The sequence below is a fragment of the Dreissena polymorpha genome, chromosome 10 (genome assembly GCF_020536995.1).
Source record: "Dreissena polymorpha isolate Duluth1 chromosome 10, UMN_Dpol_1.0, whole genome shotgun sequence".
Taxonomy (NCBI): domain Eukaryota; kingdom Metazoa; phylum Mollusca; class Bivalvia; order Myida; family Dreissenidae; genus Dreissena; species Dreissena polymorpha.
In genome coordinates, this window is record NC_068364.1 from 28488573 (window position 1) to 28514116 (window position 25544).

At 37.6% G+C, this 25544-nt stretch overlaps 1 protein-coding gene and 1 long non-coding RNA gene across 4 annotated transcripts in view; one reads left to right on the forward strand and one right to left on the reverse strand.

Moving 5' to 3' along the window:
• The window catches only part of LOC127847328 (uncharacterized), a 116099-nt gene extending 99122 nt beyond the window's left edge, over positions 1-16977 (reverse strand). The window contains exons 1-2 of the long non-coding RNA XR_008033928.1: positions 16795-16977; positions 14066-14158 (exon numbers count right to left, since the gene is read on the reverse strand). This is a non-coding gene — a long non-coding RNA (uncharacterized LOC127847328). The remainder of the gene's footprint in view (positions 1-14065; positions 14159-16794) is intronic.
• The window catches only part of LOC127847291 (uncharacterized), a 119283-nt gene extending 94936 nt beyond the window's left edge, over positions 1-24347 (forward strand). For 2 of the 3 annotated variants that reach the window (XM_052379123.1, XM_052379125.1), the window contains exons 2-3: positions 19831-20846; positions 21993-24347. In XM_052379123.1, the coding sequence (XP_052235083.1) occupies positions 19831-20846; positions 21993-22351 (1375 nt within the window). In that variant the 3' untranslated portion in view covers positions 22352-24347. Of the gene's footprint in view, positions 1-18535; positions 19190-19830; positions 20847-21992 lie in introns of those variants that run through there. The other variant, XM_052379124.1, reaches the window with a different exon arrangement.
• Positions 24348-25544: the final 1197 nt, after the last annotated feature.

Here is a 25544-nt window from a genome sequence, read left to right on the forward strand (position 1 = left end):
GTGGTCTTTATTCCCAGGGTCGATTGAAACTTTGCAAAATATGCAAGTAGTATTTTAACAGGTACCGTATCTATGTACGTGCTCTTTTGTTTAAATGTTTGAATACGTATGCATGTATAATAAATAAAGGATTGAAAATACAGTTTTGTTTTTTTCCATTCCCTTATGTTTTTATTATTTATTTCATTAATCATATACATTTATAAATAATTATTGACATACATGTATATGTACATGTAATTCAGAATGTTCTGGATTTGAGTTTTGCCTACACCAAGAACACTAGCCACTCGTCTACAACTGCGTCCTGTAACTAACAAACTAATTACCGCAGCGCGTTCTTCCAACATCAAGAACTTACGCTTGGAAGCCATGATGGTTAAATTGAAATGATTACTTGTCTATAATCTATGCATGTCTTATCAAGGAGAAATGTAAGAAGGGAATGGCTATCAAAATGTTTGTATTTCAGGCATCGTTATTGATATAAAACCGTTAATTTCCTTAATGAGTTGATGAAAGCCCTAAACTTGTCTTTGATATTTTCATTAATTTGTACATTAATCGCGAGTCACTTTAATACAAAGGCAATATTTTTACACTTTTGACAAACTGTCAAATGCATAAAAGAAGCAGGCGACTACCAATAAGAATGCGTGTTAAATAAACAAACAACTGCTATCGAGTGCAATAAACTGTCACTTGCCGATATTTCCATAGCGACCGACGAGTCCACTGGTAAGATGTGTATAACGTGACTACACAGCGTCATGGCGGCCATTTTGTTTTTTGAAAGTTCCAAAATCGTTGATTTTTATGATTGCAGTGGTCGTTGTAAGCTATCAAAATGGACTTTAGGGAATGTAAAAGGGCGGTCTTTGGTCTTTGTTCGCAGGTGGGCTTTATTCGCAGGTTCAATATATAGCGAAATCGTTCGGGAGGAAATCGGTGTGGTCGTTATTGACTATTGGTCGCTATTAACAGGCGGTCACTCGGGCAGGTTGGACTGTAATTCAAATGCAGTATTTTGAACATCATTGTGCTAATATATTTAATAAATGTAAGTGTTAATAAAGATGCATTAAAATATAAGTACAAAGCATACACTATTGGTTATGCTCATCAACAATGAATTATGAGGTATTAATTATACCATGTAAGCATGTTTAATTTGCACAGGCTAGTCTGGAACTATCCTTTACACACTTCCATTAAGCCCAGATTTCCTAGAACAAGGTTAAAGAGAGTCATGGTTGGATCCCCACTATATCTATGAGCCTCGCTCTGGTACAATGGGGTCTACTGCATGTGAGGAGAGTGTCAAACTATATAAACCTGTTCAATCTACACAGGCTAATCTGGGACTATACTTTACACACATGCATTAAGCCCAGATTTCCTAGAACAGGGCTAAGGAGAGTCCTGGCTGGATCCCCACTATATATATATATATATATATATATATATATATATATATATATATATATATATATATATATATATATATATATATATATAGCCTCACTCTATTACAACTGGGCCTTATGCATGTTGGGAGAGTGTTGGCCCATATAAGTCTGTTTGTGGCGAATAATTCATTGTTTAGTTTATTGTTTGAACGGCGGACTGTAGAGTATCACAAGTTTCACTGCAACATAGGAATCTACTTTAGTTCAAATCCATTATTTTAAACACAAATAAACAATTCTATTAATTTCCACTTTTTTAATATTCCCAATTAACTCCGAAAATTTGATTGTATTCAACGTACGTAATTTCACATTTATTTTATTTTAGTATTTTAACATCACACCTGTATGAACTGTTAAACTTAACTGAATCGGAAAACAAAACTTATTAACAACTTGCTTATATAAGAGTTTAAAACAAAGGAAACGTCATAAAATCGTGAGAATCAATAAACTTGAGATAAGCATGACGTCTCCGGCAGAGCTCTGGCGGAGTTCCGACGGAGCTTAAACTCCGTCAGCAAGTAAACAAACTAACGTATTCGTTATTCGAAACACTGCTCAATCTGCACCGGCTTATCTGGTACTATACTTTACACAGATGCATTAAGCCCAGATTTCCTAGAACAAGGCTAAGGAGAGTCCTGGCTGGATCCCAAGTATATCTTTTAGCCTTGCTCTGGTACAATAGGGCCTTATGCATGTGATGAGAGTATCGGACCATATAAGCCTGTTCAGCCTGCACAAAGCTAATCAGGGAATAAATATTCTGAGTTTGATGTATTCTTCGTTTAAAGGAAGTCTAATCTTAGTGAAAATCCAGTTCAGGCGGAAAATGTCGTCCCTGACAAGCCTGTGCACACTGCACAGCCCAATCTGATGCGATACCTTAAATGCATTAAAACCAGTTTTCCCAGAGCTAGGCTCAAAAAGGTCTAAAGGCTTCGTCAAAAAATATTGGGAAGAAGCCCTTGCCTGTCAGTTTGGGAAACATTTGCCCATCAAACAATAACAATGATATCAGAAAAATGATGCGTCAAAGTTTGGGAAATATTTCTATTTAACAAAATAATTGATATTACTTGAACAAACAATGTTGTAGTTTTTTGGGGGTAGGTCTGGGGAGGGGGGAGAGGGGGTTGTTAGTGATCATGTTAATATTTTCACTAGATTTCCATAAGTGACGGTATAAAGAGAATTGTGGAATTTTTCTATTTAAAGATTTGATTCATAATCTTACAATCAGTATGAGAGTGTTCTCATTAAAGATTTGAATGCAAAATACAGAAACTATTCTCTTAAAATGAATTAAAACATTTTCAAATTCAGAAAATTAATCACTCATTATTGCGAAAAAGACAAAGAAAGACAGACATTTCATAATTGGGAAGACGCCAAAAATCTATCAAAAAACTTAAAAAAAGGCTTTTAATTTAATAAAGATCAAACTTTTGGTGTCCTTCCGATTGTCCCACATTCAGAAATCCATTACCACGTTCAAGTAGGTGTGAAGAGGGTAGTGAAGGAAAAGTTACAGTTCGGTTCACAAGTCTAGTCCACAAGTATTGGACAAACTTGCATGCGTTGCAAGATACAAAAACGATGCAAAAAAACCCCGACAGTTCCAACAATCTACAAGGAAAAGGTAACGTCGCTTCGAACCCGAGAATGGAATGAAGAAACCGCTTAGCTTGTCATGAGTTTACCAACATACGAATGGTGTAAGACACAGTTACAGCGTTAGCCAGACGTATAATTTATGGGCCACGCGGTAGCGCCCAGAAATGCCGCCGGTTGCATTGTCTCAACAACAGATGTAAAGGCCTGCTTCTTTCACTTTCCGCAGTGTATTTGGAGGAAAGTTCAGTGTTGTGGACTTCCTTAGGCATACAGAACGGACAAGGATGTACACCGCCTGGTACGGAGAGCAGCTGTTCTTCCGCTTGTGCCTCTCGAGACTGTGGAATGCCCTTACAGACGTTGGCGATCTGGTACTTCCCGCAGCTGTAGAGAGCTTCACCGACTATGTCACCGAACAGTGGGTAGAAGGCGATACAGCAGTATGGAATCATTTCAACACACACGGTCCAAGAACAACCAACAACTTAGAGGCATGGCATTATATGATGAAAAAAGTGATTCATCACCAACACCCAAACATATATGGCATCATCCGAACGGTACAAGAAAAAGAAGCATTGAGCTACATCAGACAGCTACAGTACTCAAAGGGGGGGGGGGGCAGCCGACCCATCAGGAAGAGAAATTACAGAATCGTGACGTTTGACCAAACTTGGTCACAAGTTGTATCTAGATGATGGCTAGGCCAAGTTTGAATATGGGTCATATTGGGTCAAAAACTAGGTCACGGGGTCACTTAGTGCGTTTTAAACCGTTAGTTTGTCTGGACCATAACTATGTCATTTATCTTTAGCTTTTAAAATGACTTGGTACATTTCTTCACCATCATTGGATGGTGTGTCTCGCGAACAAATTACGTCGATATCTCCAATGTCAAGGTAAAACTTTGAGTTTAAAGGTCAAATGCTTGTCCGGACCATAACTATTTCGTTCATTGTCAGATTTTAATATCATTTGGCACATTTGTTCACCAGCATTGGACGGTGTGTCGCGCGAAAGAATTTCTTCGATATCCCCAAGGTCAAGGTCACAATTTGAGTTCAAAGATAAAAAATGGCCATAAATTAGCTTGTCCCGGTCATTAATATGTCGTTCAATGTGATATTTTAAAATCATTTGGCACATTTGTTCACCATAATTAGACAGTTTGTCACGCAAAAGTATTACGTCGACATCTCCAAGGTCAAGGTCACACTTTGAGTTCAAAGGTCGAAAATGGCCATAAATTAGCTTGTCCGGGCCATAACTATGTCGTTCATTGTGAGATTTTAAAATTGTTTGGCACATGTGTTCACCGTCATTGGATGGTGTGTCATGCAAAAGAATATCTGATATCTCCATGACCAAAGTCACACTTTGACTTCAACCATAAATAAGCTTGTTCGGGCCATAACTATGTCATTCATTTTTAGATTTTAAAATTACTCTGTACATTTCTTCACAATCATTGGGCGGTGTGTCATGCAAAAGAATTACGTCGATATCTCAAAGAGCAAGGTCACACTTTGAGTTCAAATGTCAAAAATGGCCAAAAATGATCCTGTCTGGGTCATAACTATGTCATTCATTGTGAGATTTTAAAATGACTCTGTACATTAATTTTGTTCACAGTCATTAGAAGGCGTGTCATGCGAAAGAATTCAAGTGTTCAAAGGTCAAAATGGCAATAAATGATAATGGCATAATAATTCTTAAAAATAGCCATAGATTAGCTTCTCTTGTTTTGTGAAGTCAACATGCAAAATATTCTGTGTCAATGCAGCATGCGGAGTTATACGTCACGTCTGTGACGTTTTTATTTTCACTGTTTTCAACAGTATTTCCGTCATATCTTTTAATTAATTACACCTACTCCCACTGTTCCTGGGTAATTTGGTTTTCTAGTATTAAGGGCATAGTGGATGGTGTCTGCCTAGCAACCTTGAGGTCAGGGGTTTGATCCCCACCGTGAAAGCATTCTTTAGATCTCCCTTCCCAAGGCACCAAGTACTGGTACTACATAGGAAACAGACTAGATAGCATTTCTAGACGTTCGATGTAATGGAGCGAAAAAAATATGTTTAAGCAACTAGTACGTATAGTTCATATACTTATGTCATCAACACAGAACACACAACACACCTTGGATCACAGGTAAGGGGAGACCTGTATAAACAAATTCATTACAAAATCCTGTCATGTTGCTGTTCTTTGATAGTATTTATGATATTACAGTCTCTAAAAACATCAGTCAGACTGACCATGAAGCAGTCTCATACCAGGTTAATGTTGCTAGAATGGTCAATGTTGGCTCGGGTACTACTTTGATGTACCCTGGGTATAAGTTAGTGTACTTTAATGTACACCTGGTACGAAAAATATACTAAATCGTATCCGGCCAATTAAGACTGTACCCGAATTTGATTGCGACCCAAAATCCGATTTTGTAAAACGCGGTACTAGATACGCAACAAAATTCTTTTTGAACAAAACTTTCCCCAACATGCTTCTTCAGTTTGAGTTTCCATAATAAAGAGGCCATTTTACAGAATATTGATATACATACGAAAATAATTAATTTTAAAAAAAGCAGACAGCCATTAATTTAGCGTTAGAATTCACGAGTACGTTTGAGAATATTTTCCGTACCCAGGGTACATTACAGTAAACAATTGGAGTACCCGGCGTACATTTAAGTAGTAATGGAGTTAGCTAGCTAAAGTATTTTTTATCTATGGCAGGGTTGAGATTTTCGTTTTCAAGTATTTCTGTAACCATAGCAATACAATTTTGGTCTGAAGAAAAAACTGAAATAACATGCATATGTATCCAGGAACCGAGATCCATTAATGTACATTTTGAGTAATAACAGGATCCAGATATATCAGACAGTTTTCACTTATTTCTGTAAGCATAGCAGACACAATTGTGTAAGACGAAAAAGCTTATAAAACACACATATTCCCATATTGCCCTAATTATTACGGATGTCACAGGTTAACTGGTTAACCTACTGAAACCATCAAATATCTGGTTAAATGTTAAAGTCAAGGTTTACCTAAATTTGTTTTTAATTATGCATTTTTCATGGAGTTTCTCGTATAAATTTTATTTCTAGCACAATACAAATTGTTGTCACTTACTTAATACTATATGCTAAACCAATGAAGGGAATCAATAGCTTGTCAATAAACACATACATAAACAGATCGTACCAGTATTGATACAACCATGGATTACATTTGAATAATTGGGACCATTTTTATGTTTTACTCTCAACAATTTAACTTGGGATCGATGTGGGGTAGGGATTACTAGCCGAGACGCAATTTACACATTATTTTAACATGCGTAAAGTCAAGCAATCGAGTCGTTGTTTTTCTCATTTGATGTTCTCTTAACCAGATTACAAGACGGATTGCTTGTCAAAATAATCTGCAAAGAAATATCAATTTAGTCCAGATAATCAGTTACCCTTGACCCGTTAACATTGTATGTGGTCCATCATAATTTAATATTATTAGCTCAGCAAGAGACATTAACTGACCACAATAGCTCAGCAAGAGACAAAGACTGACCACAATAGCTCAGCAAAAGACATAGACTGACAACAATAGCTCAGAAAGAGACATAAAACTCAGCTAGAGTCATAGACTGACCACAATAGCTCATCAAGAGACATAGACTGACCTCAATAGTTCACAATTGCTCAGCAAAGAACATAGACTGACCACAATGGCTCATCAAGAGACATAGACTGACCACAAGGGCTCATCAAGTGACATAGACTGACCACACGAGCTCAGCAAGAGACATAGACTGACCACAAGGGCTCATCAAGAGACATAGACTGACCACAATAGCTCAGCAAGAGAAATAGGCTGACCACAACAGCTCAGCAAGAGACAAAGACTGAATACAAGGGCTCATCAAGAGACATAGACTGACCACACGGGCTCATAAAGAGACATAGACTGACCACAATAGCTCAACAAGAGACATAGACTGACCGCAATAGCTCATCAAGAGACATAGACTGACCACAAGGGCTCATCAAGAGACAAAGACTGACAACAATATCTCAGAAAGAGACATAAAACTCAGCTAGAGACATAGACTGACCACAATAGCTCATCAAGAGACATAGACTGACCTCAATAGCTCATCAAGAGACATAGACTGACCACACTAGCTCATCAAGAGACAGAGACTGACCACAATAGCTCATCAAGAGACATAGACTGACCACAAGAGCTCAGCAAGAGCCATAGACTGACCACAATAGCTCAGCAAGAGACATAAACTGACCACAATATCTCATCAAGAAACATAGACTGACCACAATAGGTCTTCAAGAGACATAGACTGACCACAATACCTCAGCTGGATACACAGACTGGCCAAAATAGCTCAGCAAGACAAAGACTGACCACAATAGCTCAGCTAGAGACATATACTGACAACAATACCTCAGCTAGAGACATATACTGACCACAATAGATCAGCCAGAGACATAGACTGACCACAATAGCTCAGCTAGAGACATAGACTGACCACAGTAGCTGAGCTAGAGACACAAACGGACTACAATACCTCAGCTGGAGACACAGACTGGTCACAATAGCTCAGAAAGAGACATAGACTGACCGCAATAACTCATCAAGAGACATAGACTGACCACAAGCGCTCATCAAGAGACATAGACTGACCACAATAGTTAAGCAAGAGACATAGATTGACCACAATTGCTCAGCAAAGAACATAGACTGACCACAAGGGCTCATCAAGAGACATAGACTGACCACAAGGGCTCATCAAGTGACATAGACTGACCACACGAGCTCAGCAAGAGACATATACTGACCACAAGGGCTCATCAAGAGACATAGACTGACCACAAGGGCTCATCAAGAGACAAAGACTGGCAACAATAGCTCAGTAAGTGACATAGACTGACCGCAATAGCTCATCAAGAGACATAGACTGACCAAAAAGGCTCATCAAGAGACATAGACTGACCACAATAGTTCATCATGAGGCATAGATTGACCACAATTGCACAGCAAAGAACATAGACTGACCACAAGGGCTCGTCAAGAGACATAGACTGACCACAAGGGCTCATCAAGAGACATAGACTGACCACACGAGCTCAGCAAGAGACATAGACTGACCACAAGGGCTCATCAAGAGACATAGACTGACCACAAGGGCTCATCAAGAGACAAAGACTGACAACAATAGCTCAGTAAGAGACATAGACTGACCGCAATAGCTCATCAAGAGACATAGACTGACCACAAAGGCTCATCAAGAGACATAGACTGACCACAATAATTCAGCAAGATACATAAACTGACCATAATAGCTCAGCAAGAGACATATACTGACCACAAGGGCTCATCAAGAGACATAGACTGACCACAAGGGCTCATCAAGAGACATAAACTGACCACAAGCAAGGGCTCATCAAGAGACATAGACTGACCACAATAGCTCAGCAAGAGACATAGGCTGACCACAACAGCTCAGCAAGAGACAAAGACTGACCACAAGGGCTCATCAAGAGACATAGACTGACCACAAGGGCTCATAAAGAGACATAGACTGACCACAATAGCTCAGCAAGAGACATAGACTGACCGCAATAGCTCATCAAGAGACATAGACTAACCACAAGGGCTCATAAAGAGACATAGACTGACCACAATAGCTCATCAAGAGACATAGACTGTCCACAAGGGCTCATCAAGAGACATAGACTGGCCACAAGGGCTCATCAAGAGACATAGACTGACCACAATAACTCAGCAAGATACATAGACTGACCACAATAGCTCAGCAAGAGACATAGACTGACCAAAAGGGCTCATCAAAAGACATAGACTGACCACAAGAGCTCAGCATGAGACATAGACTGACCACAATAACTCATCAAGAGACATATACTGACCACAAAAGCTCAGCAAGAGACATAGACTGACCACAATAGCTCAGCATGAGACATAGACTGACCACAAGAGCTCAGCAGAGACATAGACTGACCACAATATCTCATCAAGAGACATAGACTGACCACAAAAGCTCAGCAAGAGACATAGACTGAACACAATAGCTCAGCTAGAGACATAGTCTGACCACAATAGCTCAGCTAGAGACATAGACTGACCACAATAGCCCAGCAAGAGACATAGACTGACCGCAACAGCTCATTAAGAGACATAGACTGACCACAAGGGCTCATCAAGAGACATAGACTGACCACAATAGCTCAGCAAGAGACATAGACTGACCACAAGAGCTTATCAAGAGACATAGACTTACCACAATAGCTCAGCTAGAGAAATAGACTTTCTACTATAGCTCAGCTTGAGACATAGTCTGACCGCAATAACTCATCAAGAGACATAGACTGACCACAAGCGCTCATCAAGAGACATAGACTGACCACAATAGTTCAGCGAGAGACATAGATTGACCACAATTGCTCAGCAAAGAACATTGACTGACCACAAGGGCTCATCAAGAGACATAGACTGACCACAAGAGCTCATCAAGTGACATAGACTGACCACACGAGCTCAGCAAGAGACATAGACTGACCACAAGGGCTCATCAAGTGTCATAGACTGACCACAAGGGCTCATCAAGAGAAAAAGACTGGCAACAATAGCTCAGACATAGACTGACCGCAATAGCTCATCAAAAGACATAGACTGACCACAAAGGCTCATCAAGAGACATAGACTGACCACAATAGTTCAGCATGAGACATAGATTGACCACAATTGCTCAGCAAAGAACATAGACTGACCTCAAGGGCTCATCAAGAGACATAGACTGACCACTAGGGCTCATCAAGAGACATAGACTGACCACACGAGCTCAGCAAGAGACATAGACTGACCACAAGGGCTCATCAAGAGACATAGACTGACCACAAGGGCTCATCAAGAGACAAAGACTGACAACAATAGCTCAGTAAGAGACATAGACTGACCACAAAAGCTTAGCTAGAGACATAGACTGACTACAATAGCTCAGCAAGAGACATAGACTGACCACAATAGCTCAGCAAGAGACATAGACTGACCACAATAGCTCAGCGAGAAACATAGACTGACCACACTAGCTCACCTAGAGGCATAGACTGACCACAATAACTCAGCTAGAGACATTGATTGACCACAATAGGGCATCAAGAGACATAGACTGACCACAAGAGCTCAGCAAGAGACATAGACTGACCACAATAACTCAGCATGAGACATAGACTGACCACAATAGCTCAGCAGATACATAGACTGACCACAATATCTCATCAAGAGACATAGACTGACCACAAAAGCTCAGCAAGAGACATAGACTGAACACAATAGCTCAGCTAGAGACATAGTCTGACCACAATAGCTCAGCTAGAGACATAGACTGACCACAATAGCCCAGCAAGAGACATAGACTGACCGCAACAGCTCATTAAGAGACATAGACTGACCACAAGGGCTCATCAAGAGACATAGACTGACCACAATAGCTTAGCAAGAGACATAGACTGACCACAAGAGCTGATCAAGAGACATAGACTTACCACAATAGCTCAGCTAGAGACATAGACTTACTACAATAGCTCAGCTAGAGACATAGTCTGACCGTAATAACTCATCAAGACACATAGACTGACCACAAGGGCTCATCAAGAGACATAGACTGACCACAATAGTTCAGCGAGAGACATAGATTGACCACAATTGCTCAGCAAAGAACATTGACTGACCACAAGGGCTCATCAAGAGACATAGACTGACCACAAGGGCTCATCAAGTGACATAGACTGACCACAAGGGCTCATCAAGAGACATAGACTGACCGCAATAGCTCATCAAGAGACATAGACTGACCACAAAGGCTCATCAAGAGACATAGACTGACCACAATAACTCAGCAAGATACTTAGACTGACCACAATAGCTCAGCAAGAGACATAGACTGACCACAAGGGCTCATCAAGAGACATAGACTGACCACAATGGCTCATCAAGAGACATAGACTGACCAGAAGCAAGGGCTCATCAAGAGACATAGACTGACCACAATAGCTCAGCAAGAGACATAGGCTGACCACAACAGCTCTGTAAGAGATAAAGACTGACCACATGGGCTCATCAAGAGACATAGACTGACCACAAGGGCTCATCAAGAGACAAAGACTGGCAACAATAGCTCAGACATAGACTGACCGCAATAGCTCATCAAAAGACATAGACTGACCCCAAAGGCTCATCAAGAGACATAGACTGACCACAATAGTTCAGCATGAGACATAGATTGACCACAATTGCTCAGCAAAGAACATAGACTGACCACAAGGGCTCATCAAGAGACATAGACTGACCACTAGGGCTCATCAAGAGACATAGACTGACCACACGAGCACAGCAAGAGACATAGACTGACCACAAGGGCTCATCAAGAGACATAGACTGACCACAAGGGCTCATCAAGAGACAAAGACTGACAACAATAGCTCAGTAAGAGACATAGACTGACCGCAATAGCTCATCAAGAGACATAGACTGACCACAAAGGCTCATCAAGAGACATAGACTGACCACAATAACTCAGCAAGATACATAAACTGACCATAATAGCTCAGCAAGAGACATAGACTGATCACAAGGGCTCATCAAGAGACATAGACTGACCACAAGGGCTCATCAAGAGACATAGACTGACCACAATAGCTCAGCAAGAGACATAGGCTGACCACAACAGCTCAGCAAGAGACAAAGACTGACCACAAGGGCTCATCAAGAGACATAGACTGACCACAAGCAAGGGCTCATCAAGAGACATAGACTGACCACAATAGCTCAGCAAGAGACATAGGCTGACCACAACAGCTCAGCAAGAGACAAAGACTGACCACAAGGGCTCATCAAGAGACATAGACTGACCACAAGGGCTCATAAAGAGACATAGACTGACCAGAATAGCTCAGCAAGAGACATAGACTGACCGCAATAGCTCATCAAGAGACATAGACTGACCACAAGGGCTCATAAAGAGACACAGACTGACCACAATAGCTCATCAAGAGGCATAGACTGACCACAAGGGCTCATCGAGAGACATAGACTGGCCACAAGGGCTCATCAAGATACATAGACTGACCACAAGGGCTCATCAAGAGACATAGACTGACCGCAATAGCTCATCAAGAGACATAGACTGACCACAAAGGCTCATCCAGAGACATAGACTTACCACAATAACTCAGCAAGATACTTATACTGACCACAATAGCTCAGCAAGAGACATATACTGACCACAAGGGCTCATCAAGAGACATAGACTGACCACAATGGCTCATCAAGAGACATAGACTGACCAGAAGCAAGGGCTCATCAAGAGACATAGACTGACCACAATAGCTCAGCAAGAGACATAGGCTGACCACAACAGCTCTGCAAGAGATAAAGACTGACCACAAGGGCTCATCAAGAGACATAGACTGACCACAAGGGCTCATCAAGGGACATAGACTGACCACAATAGCTCAGCAAGAGACATAGACTGACCCTGCCCACAAGGGCTCATCAAGAGACATAGACTGACCACAATAGCTCATCAAGACACATAGACTGACCACAAGGGCTCATTAAGAGACAGAGACTGACCACAAGGGCTCATCAAGAGACATAGACTGGCCACAAGGGCTCATCAAGAGACATAGACTGACCACAAGGGCTCATCAAGAGACATAGACTGACCACAAGAGCTCAGCAAGAACATATGAGCATGAGCTGACATGGGTACAAATGGTGATTTTTTATAAAGTACCCATAAAACGTACTTTCCCATTTGAAAACGAATTCAACATTCCCAAGTGACATCTGAAGAATTCCCAAAGGGTAGGACAATTTAATCAATGTCTTTTTCAAAAGTGCATTTTCTGCACATGAACAAACACAATGAGCACTGAAACTAAACATTTCAAGCCAAAAGTGATGTAAATGAATATATAAATTAGTTTGTGCAATTTCTATGAAGCGATTGAAAAGATCCACAATTCCCAATTTGATGATTTCATAACAGGTGTTTTTCCAATATCAGGTTTTTTGCACTACTATTAACCAATTGGTACATTTATGGTGCCAGTACTTTTCCCATTTGGGAAAAAAAATCGCTGATACAAAGTAACAATGGTATGAGTTTTCTAGGGTGCTAGTTGACTTATAACATTTAATACTATGCCTTTGATGCAACAGTATGTTGTTTTTTTTTACTAAAAATGAAAACTGATTTCATAAATAACATTTTACTTGGAATGGTTTACTTGGGAAGGTTAGGGAAAATACTGATTAAACCAGTGCAAAAACATTATTTTATTTCATTATATTGTCAGGTATTTACCAGTTAAAACTTTGTTGGATGATGTCAGAACAGATCTGAAGCAATATTAAGCCTTGCGCTGGAAAAATGGTTCTTACTGAATTTGTATAAAATGGCGTCCCTAATTAGCCTATGTTGTCTGCACCGACTGATCAGGGACACCACTTTCCAGGTTAACCGACGTTTTCAATTAAAGATCTCTTCCAAACCATTATCAAGTGTAGGCGGGAAGTGTTGTCTTGATTAGCCTATGACAATTCACATGCATTAAGCCTAGTTTTCCCAGAATGCTGCTTAAATATGTAAGAATTAGAAATTCTTATTAAATTCATTTACTTATTTATTGGTCACTATGGCATTGTTTATATGGTGTCCGCCTAGCAACCAGGAGGTCACAGGTTTGATACACACCATGGGAGCTAAAATTCTTCAGATCTCCTAAAAAGACACAAAGTCTGGTTCTACCCAGGAGCATACTCAATAGTGTTTCACTAAAAGCCGTTCCACTAAGGCGTTTAATGCATTAAAGCTCTAGTAAAATAGGTTTAAACTAATTTACGTACCTTTCTTGTAGTAACTGGTACCTCTTCTGATTTGCAACTCAACACAAGCTGGCTCACACTCATGAGGAAGTAAATGTTGGACATCACAAAACCCAGCAGCAATGTTTCATACTCCTGCAATGTTCAAAATTATATCAATGCCTATACTAAACCCTATTCCACTCAAATACACACTTGGCAGCGTTTATAGTCCCTTAGAACATCAAATTAAATTTAAGACCTTTGCACAAAGATTCAAGTTTTAAAGCTTTCATTTCCAACCCTAAGATACTAATGAACAGCAAAAAGCATAAAACCTGAACAGACTGCCAGTTCCTTTGCATTTCCTGGGAATATTAAACATGTAAAATATTAAACTAAAATATGCATTGAAGCAAAGTAAAAATGTAGAAAAAAATGTCATACTTTCTGCAACTATATCCGTTGAACTATCCCATAAAACTTGTTTTGAATTCCCATAAATAAATTTGAACCACGTTATGGAAAAACTAGTCTTAATGCATGTGCGCAGAGTGTTGTCCCAGATTAGCCTGTGCAGAAAACACTTTCCGCTTAAACTGGATATTCAATAAGAGGAGAGTTCCTTTAAACTAAAATACAATACAAGCGGAAGCGGTTTTCCTGATTAACCTGTGTGGACTGCACATGCTAATCTGGGATGACACTTTATGCACAGGCATTAAACCCCACATCCTAATCTGGGATGACACTTTATGCACAGGCATTAACCCCAAAGCCTAATCTGGGATGACACTTTATGCACAGGCATTAAACCCCACAGCCTAATCTGGGATGACACTTTATGCACAGGCATTTAACCCCACAGCCTAATCTGGGATGACACTTTTTGCACAGGCATTAAACCCCACAACCAAATCTGGGATGACACTTTATGCACAGGCATTAATCCCCACAGCCAAATCTGGGATGACACTTTATGCAGAGGCATTAAACCCCTGAGCCTAATCTGGGATGACACTTTATGCACAGGCATTAAACTCCACAGCTTAATCTGGGATGACACTTTATGCACAGGCATTAAACCCGGTTTACCCAGATGGTGGCTCATTTTTACATTATTATAATAACGTGACATCATTAGCCTGACACTTGTTAAATCTTTTAGCAAAAATGAATTGTTTGTCGTATTTTTTCAATTGCACTCACTTGCAATATAGAATACAAGGGCTGTTTGTAAAACATGCATGCCCCCCATATGGGCTGTCCGTTGTAGTGGCTGCCATTGTGTGAATACGATTTGTCATTGTGACCTTGACCTTTGACCTAGTGACCTCAAAATCAATAGGGGTCATCTGCAAGTCATGATCAATCTACCCATGAAGTTTCATGATCCTAGGCGTATGCGTTCTTGAGTTATCATCCGGAAACCATTTTACTATTTCGGGTCACTGTGACCTTGACCTTTGACCTAGTGACCTCAAAATCAAAAGGTGTCATTTGCAAGTCATGTTCAATCTACCCATGAAGTTTCATGATCCTAGGCAGATGCGTTCTTGAGTTATCATTCGAAAACCATTTTACTATTTCTGGCCACCGTGACCTTGACCTTTGACCTAGTGACCTCAAAATCAATAGGGGTCATCTGTTAGTCATGATCATTGAACCTTTGAAGTTTCATGATCCTAGGCCCAAGCGTTCTTGAGTTATCGTCTAACAACCACCTGGTGGACGGACCGACAGACCGACCGACCGACAAACCGACATGAGCAAAGCAATATATCCCCTCTTCTTCGAAGGGGGGCATAATAATATATACAGAATGTAATATATGCATAGAAAAATGTGAGGCTAATCATGTTAAGATTTTAAGGGATTTTTTCACAAATTGGTAAATTTATGTTTTTCAAAATAATCATCATAGATACAAGCAGGAATGCATAATTTATTTTTAAACAAGCGAAATAACACTCCTGACAACAAAAATGTTCAAAATGTTGGTTCATTTATGTAGAATTTTCATGTGAAGTTGGAAAATTAATAAAGTGCTTACATTGCTTTTCCATGATAATTTGGAAAAAACATGCAATAGATGATAATTATAAAGCCAGCGTGGCATAGTTTTTGCGCTCGTGTTTTTGCTTTCAGAGGGCCGGCTTCAAATCGTAGGAATGTCAATATTTGCTATTCAACTTTTTTACTTTCTATTTTTATTATGTAAGACTTTTTAAAACAGTATAATATTGTTAGTAAACATACTAAATTACATTTAAACAAATAATCTGTGCTCAAGTCTCTTTTAAGTAACACATAAATGTATTCCATATCTAGTATTTTCATATTTATGAAACATAAGCGCAAAAACCATGAAACCAGATTTTGGAACAAACTAAACAAAAACAAATGCACAGAAGTTGCTGTGGTGTGGTATATATGTTGTCTGCCTAGTGACAGTGAGGTCACGATTCAAGTCCCATGGAAGCATTATACCCAGTAAGTACAGAACTGACCTTTTAAATCAAGCATAGGTAGAAATGGATGACGTAAGCGATGTTGGACTACGTGCCTTTTCAATCAGGCATAGGTAAAATGGAGTGACATAAGCACTGTTGGGCTACTTACCATTTTAATAAGGCTTAGGTATAATGGGATGAATAAGTGATGTTAGACTTCTTACCTTTTCAATCAAGGGAAGGTAGAACGGAATGACTTAAGCTATGTTGATCTAAGTACCTTTTCAATCAGGCCTTGGTAGAAAAGGATGACGTTCGCATTTATGTTGGACTACTTACCTTTTCAATTAAGGGTAAGTAGAATGGAATAATGAAAGTGATATTGGACTATGTATCATTTCAATCAAGTGTAGGTAGAATGGGATGATGTAAGCAATGTTTGCGATCACCCAGTAAACACAGAGGACTCCTGATGTAACGATCCCCTTTCTCTGTTCCAACTCCATATATACTGCTACTAGAACATGAAATGAATGTAAATCATTGACAAAATTATTTTATCCTTGCTCTTGGGAAATTTGGCTTAATACACGTGCAGAAAGTGTTCTTCCGGATAAGCCATGGAAGTTTGCACAGGCTAATCAGGGGCCACACTCTTTTACCTAAACTGGATTTTTGCGCTAAGAACAAAATTCTTATAATGGAAACAAAACCATTAAAACAGAACGTGTGATCCCTGATTAGTCTGTTTGACTTCTCATGCTAATCTGGGAAGATTCATACATTCATTAAGCCCTGTATTCCCAGAGTCAGGATCATTGATAATAAAAGAAGTACAATTTATTGTATGCATTCCAGTGACTTTAAAATAAAATTTAATGCATTGTCATATTGAAGCATTTTTTCTCTCACTATTTCGGCAATGTGGAAAGAGTCATTTGCAATGGGAAAAAATGCATGGTTTTTACTAAATTAAGAAAGTTTTGTTGTTTTTTGTTTGCTAACGAATACTTTAAAATCGAGAATAAAAGTGTTTTAAATATAAAGGTTGAACTTTCAAATTTAAGAGCTTGATAAGGAAATGAACTAAATGTTGCTATGTATAAAAAATATTTTGTTTAAACATTGGATTGGGATTTGTTTTTCAGAAAAAAAAATGTAAAATGCAAAAAATTTCGAATGCAAGAGACAAGAGTTGTCTCGTAAAACATTTGAATGCAAAATGCAGATATTATGAAGTTATTAAAGTGACTTTTAACATTCTCATATCCAGAAAATTTATAGCTCACTGAACTTATTATGCCCGCTGACAAACCCATATAAAGGGAGTATTTCAGGCATGACAGTTACAGTTCTAGTTATGTTTTTCATAGATACATTTTTATTAGAGTTTTATAATTGTTCCAGTCCATTCAAAACAATGGCTGACAGGGGTTTGTTGCAGTTCTTCATTAATGTCAATAGTGAAACCTTGTGAACACTCTGTAAGTCGCATTTTTGTAAAGTTCTCAGGAAAACTGTTTGGGGCATTTGTCTTTATGATTTTTTTATGATATCTCAAACTTGTTTAATAATAATTACTGTCTGTTGAAAAAACTGGCCGCCGTTGAGCTGTCAGTTTTTTCACTCTTGAAGTCACAATTTGTGCCCAATCATCATTAAACTTGCTTCGAAATGTTTTTATGATATCATTGCTGGTTTCTAAGAATCCAATGAAAACAGAAAAAAATCTGCTCAGCTTCATCTTTGGTGAGTGACCTTGTACCTTTTTGACCAAGAGGTTAGACTTATTGCTATTCACTATATTTAAACTTTGGACCAATTTGAGTATTGTAAGTGATATTAACTATGTTATGTGACTATGACACCAAACCAGTGATTCCCTCTGACAGAGCAGCACAAGGTGAAATATTTTCAGCATGACAAGGAAAGTTTTATATATATTAAAGTTCATTTAAATTAAATTAGTTGGTCTGTAAATGATTTATCTTTTCATATTAAGTCTATTAATGAAAGCTAGATTAGAGTTATAAATTGGCATTCACGTGATCTACAGATTAAAATACTTCCTGTTTTTACCCATGCTAACTAGTTCACTTAAACCGACTATTCTCATTGCTTTATTGATAAAACACAGCGTTGAGTTGAGATATTTGCTTTTGTGTGGCCATATAAACCAACCGCAAACTGACGGTGTAATTATACAGAAACAGTTCATGTGACAGTTAAAATATTTTTTTATCGGAAGTTTTAACCTTCAAATCAAATTGAGTTTCAACTGTGTTTGATATTGGAAGGTTTGGTCCTTCTTGTTTAAGACTGCGGATCGTGGTTAGATAAGCTTGATTTGTTCAGCTATTCAATTCAGCCGATAATACTTGTAAAACTCTTTCAGTAAAATGGCAACCTTTTCACAATCTATCATTGACAAGGGCTCTGACATTTTCCACGACTTCTTGTGCAACACCTGTGCAGACAAGAAACTTGATAATACAGCTGATTTCTACTGTGAATCTTGTGTTAAGTTTTATTGTGGAAAATGTATCCGCCCACACAGCCAGTTGTTTACAAAACATGACACCTTTGGAAGGGGAGATATGAAGAAATGGCCAGTGACCAAAAAGGTGGAAGATTTTCTACTGAAATGTGATGTCCATAAAGATAAAAACCTCGAAATGTTTTGTTCTGAACACAGTGAGCTGTGCTGCAAACATTGTGAATTCCTAAATCACAGGTAAATGATAACTTTACTTAAATTAAAAAGCAGATATGTTAAGAAACTGATGTAGTGGTTTCAAACTTCTTTGCAAGGAAGTCAAATTATTAGCCAACAAATAACAATTTTATAATATCAACAAAAGATTTGTTATTTCAAGAAACAATTCATTTGTTCATGTACAATAATTATAAAAAGACTGCAGTTTTAAGCTGATTTTCAGATTTTGTAGTCAAGCCGGTGTAATAAATATAATGTAAGGCATATGTGTTATAATATATATAAAGCATATATATATTTTATTCATTCATACCCAAGCTACAACTAACTATGAAGCATAATCATACAAAAACAGTAGAGACAACTTTTATGGATCTAGTATTTATTTTGACACAGTAATGTCTCTTCAACTATGTTTTTGAAATCTGTAACAATAGATTTTACATTTAGTAAAATATCAGACGAAATGAATGTAGGTTTTAGCTTTAAATAAAGTAATATTTGTGTACATACCATACTGACCTAAAGCTGGACTCTTATATATAATCTTTCATATTTTGATTTTACAAAAGTATTTTTTATAGATTCCAGGCCAAACACTTTCACAAAATAAGTATTTTAAACAATTTTAAGTGTGTTTTTTTTCTATTAACTTTCAGACACTGCAAAAAGGTAACTCTTATATCCGACATCGTAAAAAGTCAGTCTACAGACCTTCAGCAACTGTCAATTTCAATCCAAAGTATTCTAAAAGAAATGAAGAAACTTCAAGACAGCCAGGAGGCTAGCATTCAGTCTGTGCAAAGTTCATATGATGAGCAGTTACGCAGGATAGAGGAAACTCGGCAAACAATAAATGCAGCCTTAGCCACGATTGAACAGAAGACACTGAAGGAAATGAAAGATACTCTAACCAAACTGCAAGCCTCTTCCAAAAGTGATGTTGACGAATGCATCAGGCTAAGGGATGAATTGACACAACTTCGAGATGCCATACAGGACATTAGTGATAAAAGCAAACTGGAACTATCCTTTATAGCCACCAGGAAATGCGAGGACAAAATAGAACAGTCTACAACTTTTCTGAACACGAACTCTCTTCAGGATAAATTCTATATAACATTCCAGCCTAACAGTGAAATTGTACAGTACTTGTCCAAGCTGTCAGGTCTTGGGAGGATAGAACACAGTACCAAGACATTGATGGTACAAGAAAATCCAAACAAGGTAATCACTGTGCTGAGGAAGTCTGAAAACAATGTGAAAATACCAAGTGATTCAAAGGAATGCTGGATCACAGGCATCCTTGCCCTCCCAGACGGACAAGTCCTGGTTGTAGACTACAATAATGACAATGTCAAGCTTCTTGACCAGCAGTACCATGTGGTAAATCACTGTAGTATGACTCAATGGCCCTTGGATATATGTCAGATCACATCGAGTGAGGTGGCTGTGACTGTGGATGATCGAAATAACAAACATGAGGTCCAGTTTATCACAGTCAACAACAGGCAGCTGAGGAAAGGAAGAAAGCTTCAGTTACTACATAGATGTAACGGTATTGCCTTCCACCAGGGGGACCTGTATATTACTTCTTTGACTGCACTGTACAAGTATACGCTGAATGGGAAACTTGTCAGCAAGATGTATGAGGATACATCATATTATTATACAGGTTAGAATAATAGTTACTTTATATTGATATCATTATGGTTTAATAGATTTAGAATGAACCATCAGATTATATTTCAGTAGCAGGATATGATACAATTTCATGTAAAGTTCATTAAGACATTCCATGTCTATGCCATGTCTAAAATATTGAGAACCCATTAAATTTCACTTACATACAATTTCATGAGCTTGTAAAATGGGGCATATTTATTGATTCTAATTTATTTGTTTAATGTCCAATATAAGAGTTTGCCCTAAAATATGTTGAGCATTTGATTTTAAGCTTAAATGGACGCCACAAAATCCAGGAAAATTATTCTCTGTTGAATTATATTGATTTCATAGTTGACACAGAGTTCGTTTCAATATCTGTGTGTAACCTGTTTTTGATTTTGGAAAACAAAATCAGTCAATGAGTATGAATTTATAATTTCAGCAATTGACTTTTATAACTGATGAAGAAACTAGATGCTATATCAGTTTCTGTATCAAAAATAACTAGTATTATTCTTTTGAATGATGGTCATGTAAAATTTCTTATAGTGTGTCAATGACATTATAACTATGTCTGCATGTATGGGTAATGTATTATTACAGCATGGAGTTATACCACCTTACATATTCCTGTGCATATTGAATTATTTCTTTCTACGTTGTTTGTGAAGACTTTAATTATTCTAACACCAGTCACATACAAACATGTCAAACTTGAAACATTGAGAGAACACAGTACACTGGAACCGAACATCCTGCCACAGATACATATTTATTATTAGTGGATTGTATGCATATGTTACTAATGTGCTGTCTCTGGTATTTAACAACACACTATTAATACAATTTCAATAAGATTTGTTATTAACCACTCTTTGTATTACCATTTACCACTTATATACGTATTTTAACGCATTTGTAGTCCCTTAGAAAGTTAAATTTAATATGAGACCTTTCTTACTCGATTCAAGTTTTTAAGACTTCATCTTCAAAACCTTAGATACTGATGAGCAGTAAACAGCATAAAATATGAAAAAACTGCGAGTGACTTGCAGGCTGTCAAGGTTTTAAGCTGTTTGCACATAGCCATTTCCATTATTGCTCTGATTGGGAAAATGATATTTCAATATCTTGATGTTACTCTGTTATGCAGATAGTGCGTGTGCTGTGAGTCCCACAGGGGACAAGTTGTACATCACACAATACCCCCAGCACAAGCTCCTCATCCTGGCCAGGGATGGTTCAGTCCTGGCCACCTTCACTGACCCTGCACTACAATTCCCACGTTGTATACACGTGACACCTGCAGGACAGGTGCTCGTTTGTGGAGAAATATTCGCCAATCCCTTCATCCTACAGGTGGACAGTGCGGGCAAAAGGAAGCTGGCTACTCTTGGTATGGAGAAGAACTGTTTGCTGACCCCAGAATCCATCTGCTACAACAGACACACTGCTTCCATCATTGTGGGAGGACGTAATTACAACAGCATCATGGTGTTCAAAGTGCAATAGGTTAATTCTTCATGTAAATTTGATTTTTAATTCAGATGACTTAAATTGCAATTAGATTGTGTTGTTGTGTTACTAAAACATTGTTAGTGATTTCAAGATGCATTTATTTAAAAAAAATAATGTCACAAGTTCAAAGAATGTTTAGAGTTTATGTGAAAAAAAGAACTGCTAAATAGTGTATAATATTGTTACATCTATACAAATTGCTTTTGTATTTCTCATTTACTTTACAAGTTGACAAAAAATGCTGGTGAAAAAATCGCAATCAATTTTAGATCCGAATATAGTAATATAGTGTCTGTTATTTTCATAACATCAACATTACACTGTAACTACAACATGTATGTATAAAGGCTGTCATTTCTTTAATGTACACAACAAATGTATTGAAGATAGCATAGAATTTTTGTTTTTGATTCTAATATATGATGATTTTTTCCTGCACTGACAACATGTGTTTGGTAATTTATAATAATTAATTTAGCGTAGCTGTGTAACCCAGGTTTTGATCAACATTAATATCCAAGAAATGTTGAGAATATTTTCAATCATGAAACCTGAATGAATAAATCGCCCCATTGGTGCAAAACGGTACCATGTGACATTTAATTAAAAAGCGACATGGTACCTTTCTGCACTAATGGGTCAAAATGATAATTCAGCATGTGCTAGCATGAAACTTATAGAAATGCAACATTGCGTTTTGCAATAATGTAAACCAACCCATGATGCTGTGTGGAAAGGGTTCTTAAAAAACAGCACAAGAGATCTGCGATCAGGTACAAATGACCCCTTAACAGAGCCTTGACAAATGATTTTTTGCAACACAGTGTTTACAAACACAAATAATACATATATGCAATGGCTACAAACTAGGATTATCCACAAAATATTGGGAACAAACTTCCTTTTTTAAATGGGCTTGTCAGATAGTAATACATGCACTTTTTGCTTTTTGCAAAATGTCAGAAGAATCAATTACCAATTTATTCTGGGAATGAAATGCCGTACAAAAACTCATAAAAGACATCTCTGAAATCTTAAAAAATGCAAATATTCAATACTTTATTCATTTCAAGGAGAAAAGTACAGTTTTGAGTGCAAAAGGAAAGAAGTTATCACAAATTTTCAGGGGTTTAAGGCTAGACTAAGATTTGCTTTAAATGTTTATGCAAACACAACACGTCAATCAAATAAAGGAGTTTTTTGGAATGTTATAAGACTAATATGTAATTCATAATTTTATTAATGCAAAAATATGTGTTGTCAACCAAGCAACTCGCATTATATGTGTTATATGTTATATATGTAATTGTAAATTGCATTAAAACATGCTGTTTACTTAGTAACCATCATAATGTAGGTAACTTGCAAATTGTGATTGCTTGCATTAAGTTATTTTTGTATTCTAAATTGCAATTGATTGTATTGTACAAAATGCACTTTATATGCAAAATCACAGGTTTGTTAATAATGTCCATTATAAATACATGAATAACTAGCAAATCTTACAGTATACAGTTTTATGTTATATGAACACTGTAATCATAGATGTAAATTGAAGGGTAGTTGTAAATATGAAAACTTTTTTGTTAAGAATGTGGTATACATAAATAAGTATAAAATAAATTAACTGTGTTAAAAAGTAAGAATAAAGTATACTGTAATTCAGTTTGTGTATTTACAGTTATTACACAGTAAACACACAAGATATACGGTAAAATAAGTATGTGTATGTACATGTCTTTGTAAATTGATGGTTTATGACATGAATACAATCATTGATACATGAAAAAAGGGTTACAAGGTGAAACTATTTGATAAAGTTTAGAAATGTTAAGGAGCTACACCAGTTTGATACTTAACTGTATAAATCAACTTGTGCATGCACCTGTATATTTGCCTGAGGTTTTATTCTTGAACACTGTGTTCTCATTTATAAAAAATAGTATTACATGTATATTGCATTCTGTGCACTAATATATATTATAGCATATTGTTGTTCCTTGCTGTTTTCTACCCTGATATACTTTTATAATTGCCATTTAAACTTTAAAACCTATGAGTTTCGCAAAGGTAGTCATTCCGGCAGTGCATTTTTGCGCTCTCTTTGAATGCAATACGTTCTATCTGGCAGGGTTGCAAGGTCGGTGAGCAAAAACCATGTCTGTACATCTTCATTCAATGTTATCTTGTTTTCTTAGGCAGGAAAAACATTTCAAAACAAATGATGTATGCAATAAGTATAATGCTCCTGACAAATAATTATATTGTGGTATACATTTATTAGGGCTGGAAATGAATATTCAAATATTTTCAAACAGCTGAATATTTGAATCCAAATTCATATTTGAATAATTGATTTGTATGCACAAAAACGTCCCACAAATCCTGCGTTTGTAAAACACAGGATTTGTGCTAAGAAGTCTTACTTCAAACAAACAAGATGCGTTTGTGAAACACAATGTCCCCCCTATATGATGTTTGACCTTGAAGGATGACCTTGACCTTGTGAAGGATGACCTTGACCTTTCACCACTCAAAATGTGCAGCTCCATGAGATACACATGCATGCCAAATATCAAGTTGCTATCTTCAATATTGCAAAAGAATTCATAAAATAAGCAATTTGAGGCCACATATATTTGACCTCTGACCTTATAGGATGACCTTGACCTTGACCTTTCACCACTCAAAATGTGCAGCTCCATGAGATGCACATGCAAGCCAAATATCAAGTTGCTATCTTCAATATTGCAAAAGTATTTATAAAATAAGCGATTTGGGCCACATATATTTGCGATTTGGGCCACATATATTTTACCTCTGACCTTGAAAAATGATCTTGACCTTGACCTTTCACCACTCAAAATGTGCAGCTTCATGAGATACATATGCATGCCAAATATGAAGTTGCTATCTTTAATATAGCAAAAGTTATTGCAAAATGTTAAAGTTGGCGCAAACAGACCAACAGACCAACAGACTGACAGGGCAAAAACAATATGTCCACCACTACTATAGTGGCGGACATAAAAATACCATAAATGCGGAAGGTGTCATTCCCATTATTAGCCTGTGTGGTCTGCACAAGTTTATATGGAACAACACTTCATGTACATGCATTAAGCCCAGTTTTTCAAGAGCACGGCTTATTAAAATATGATTGACATTAACTGAAGCGTCTATGTAA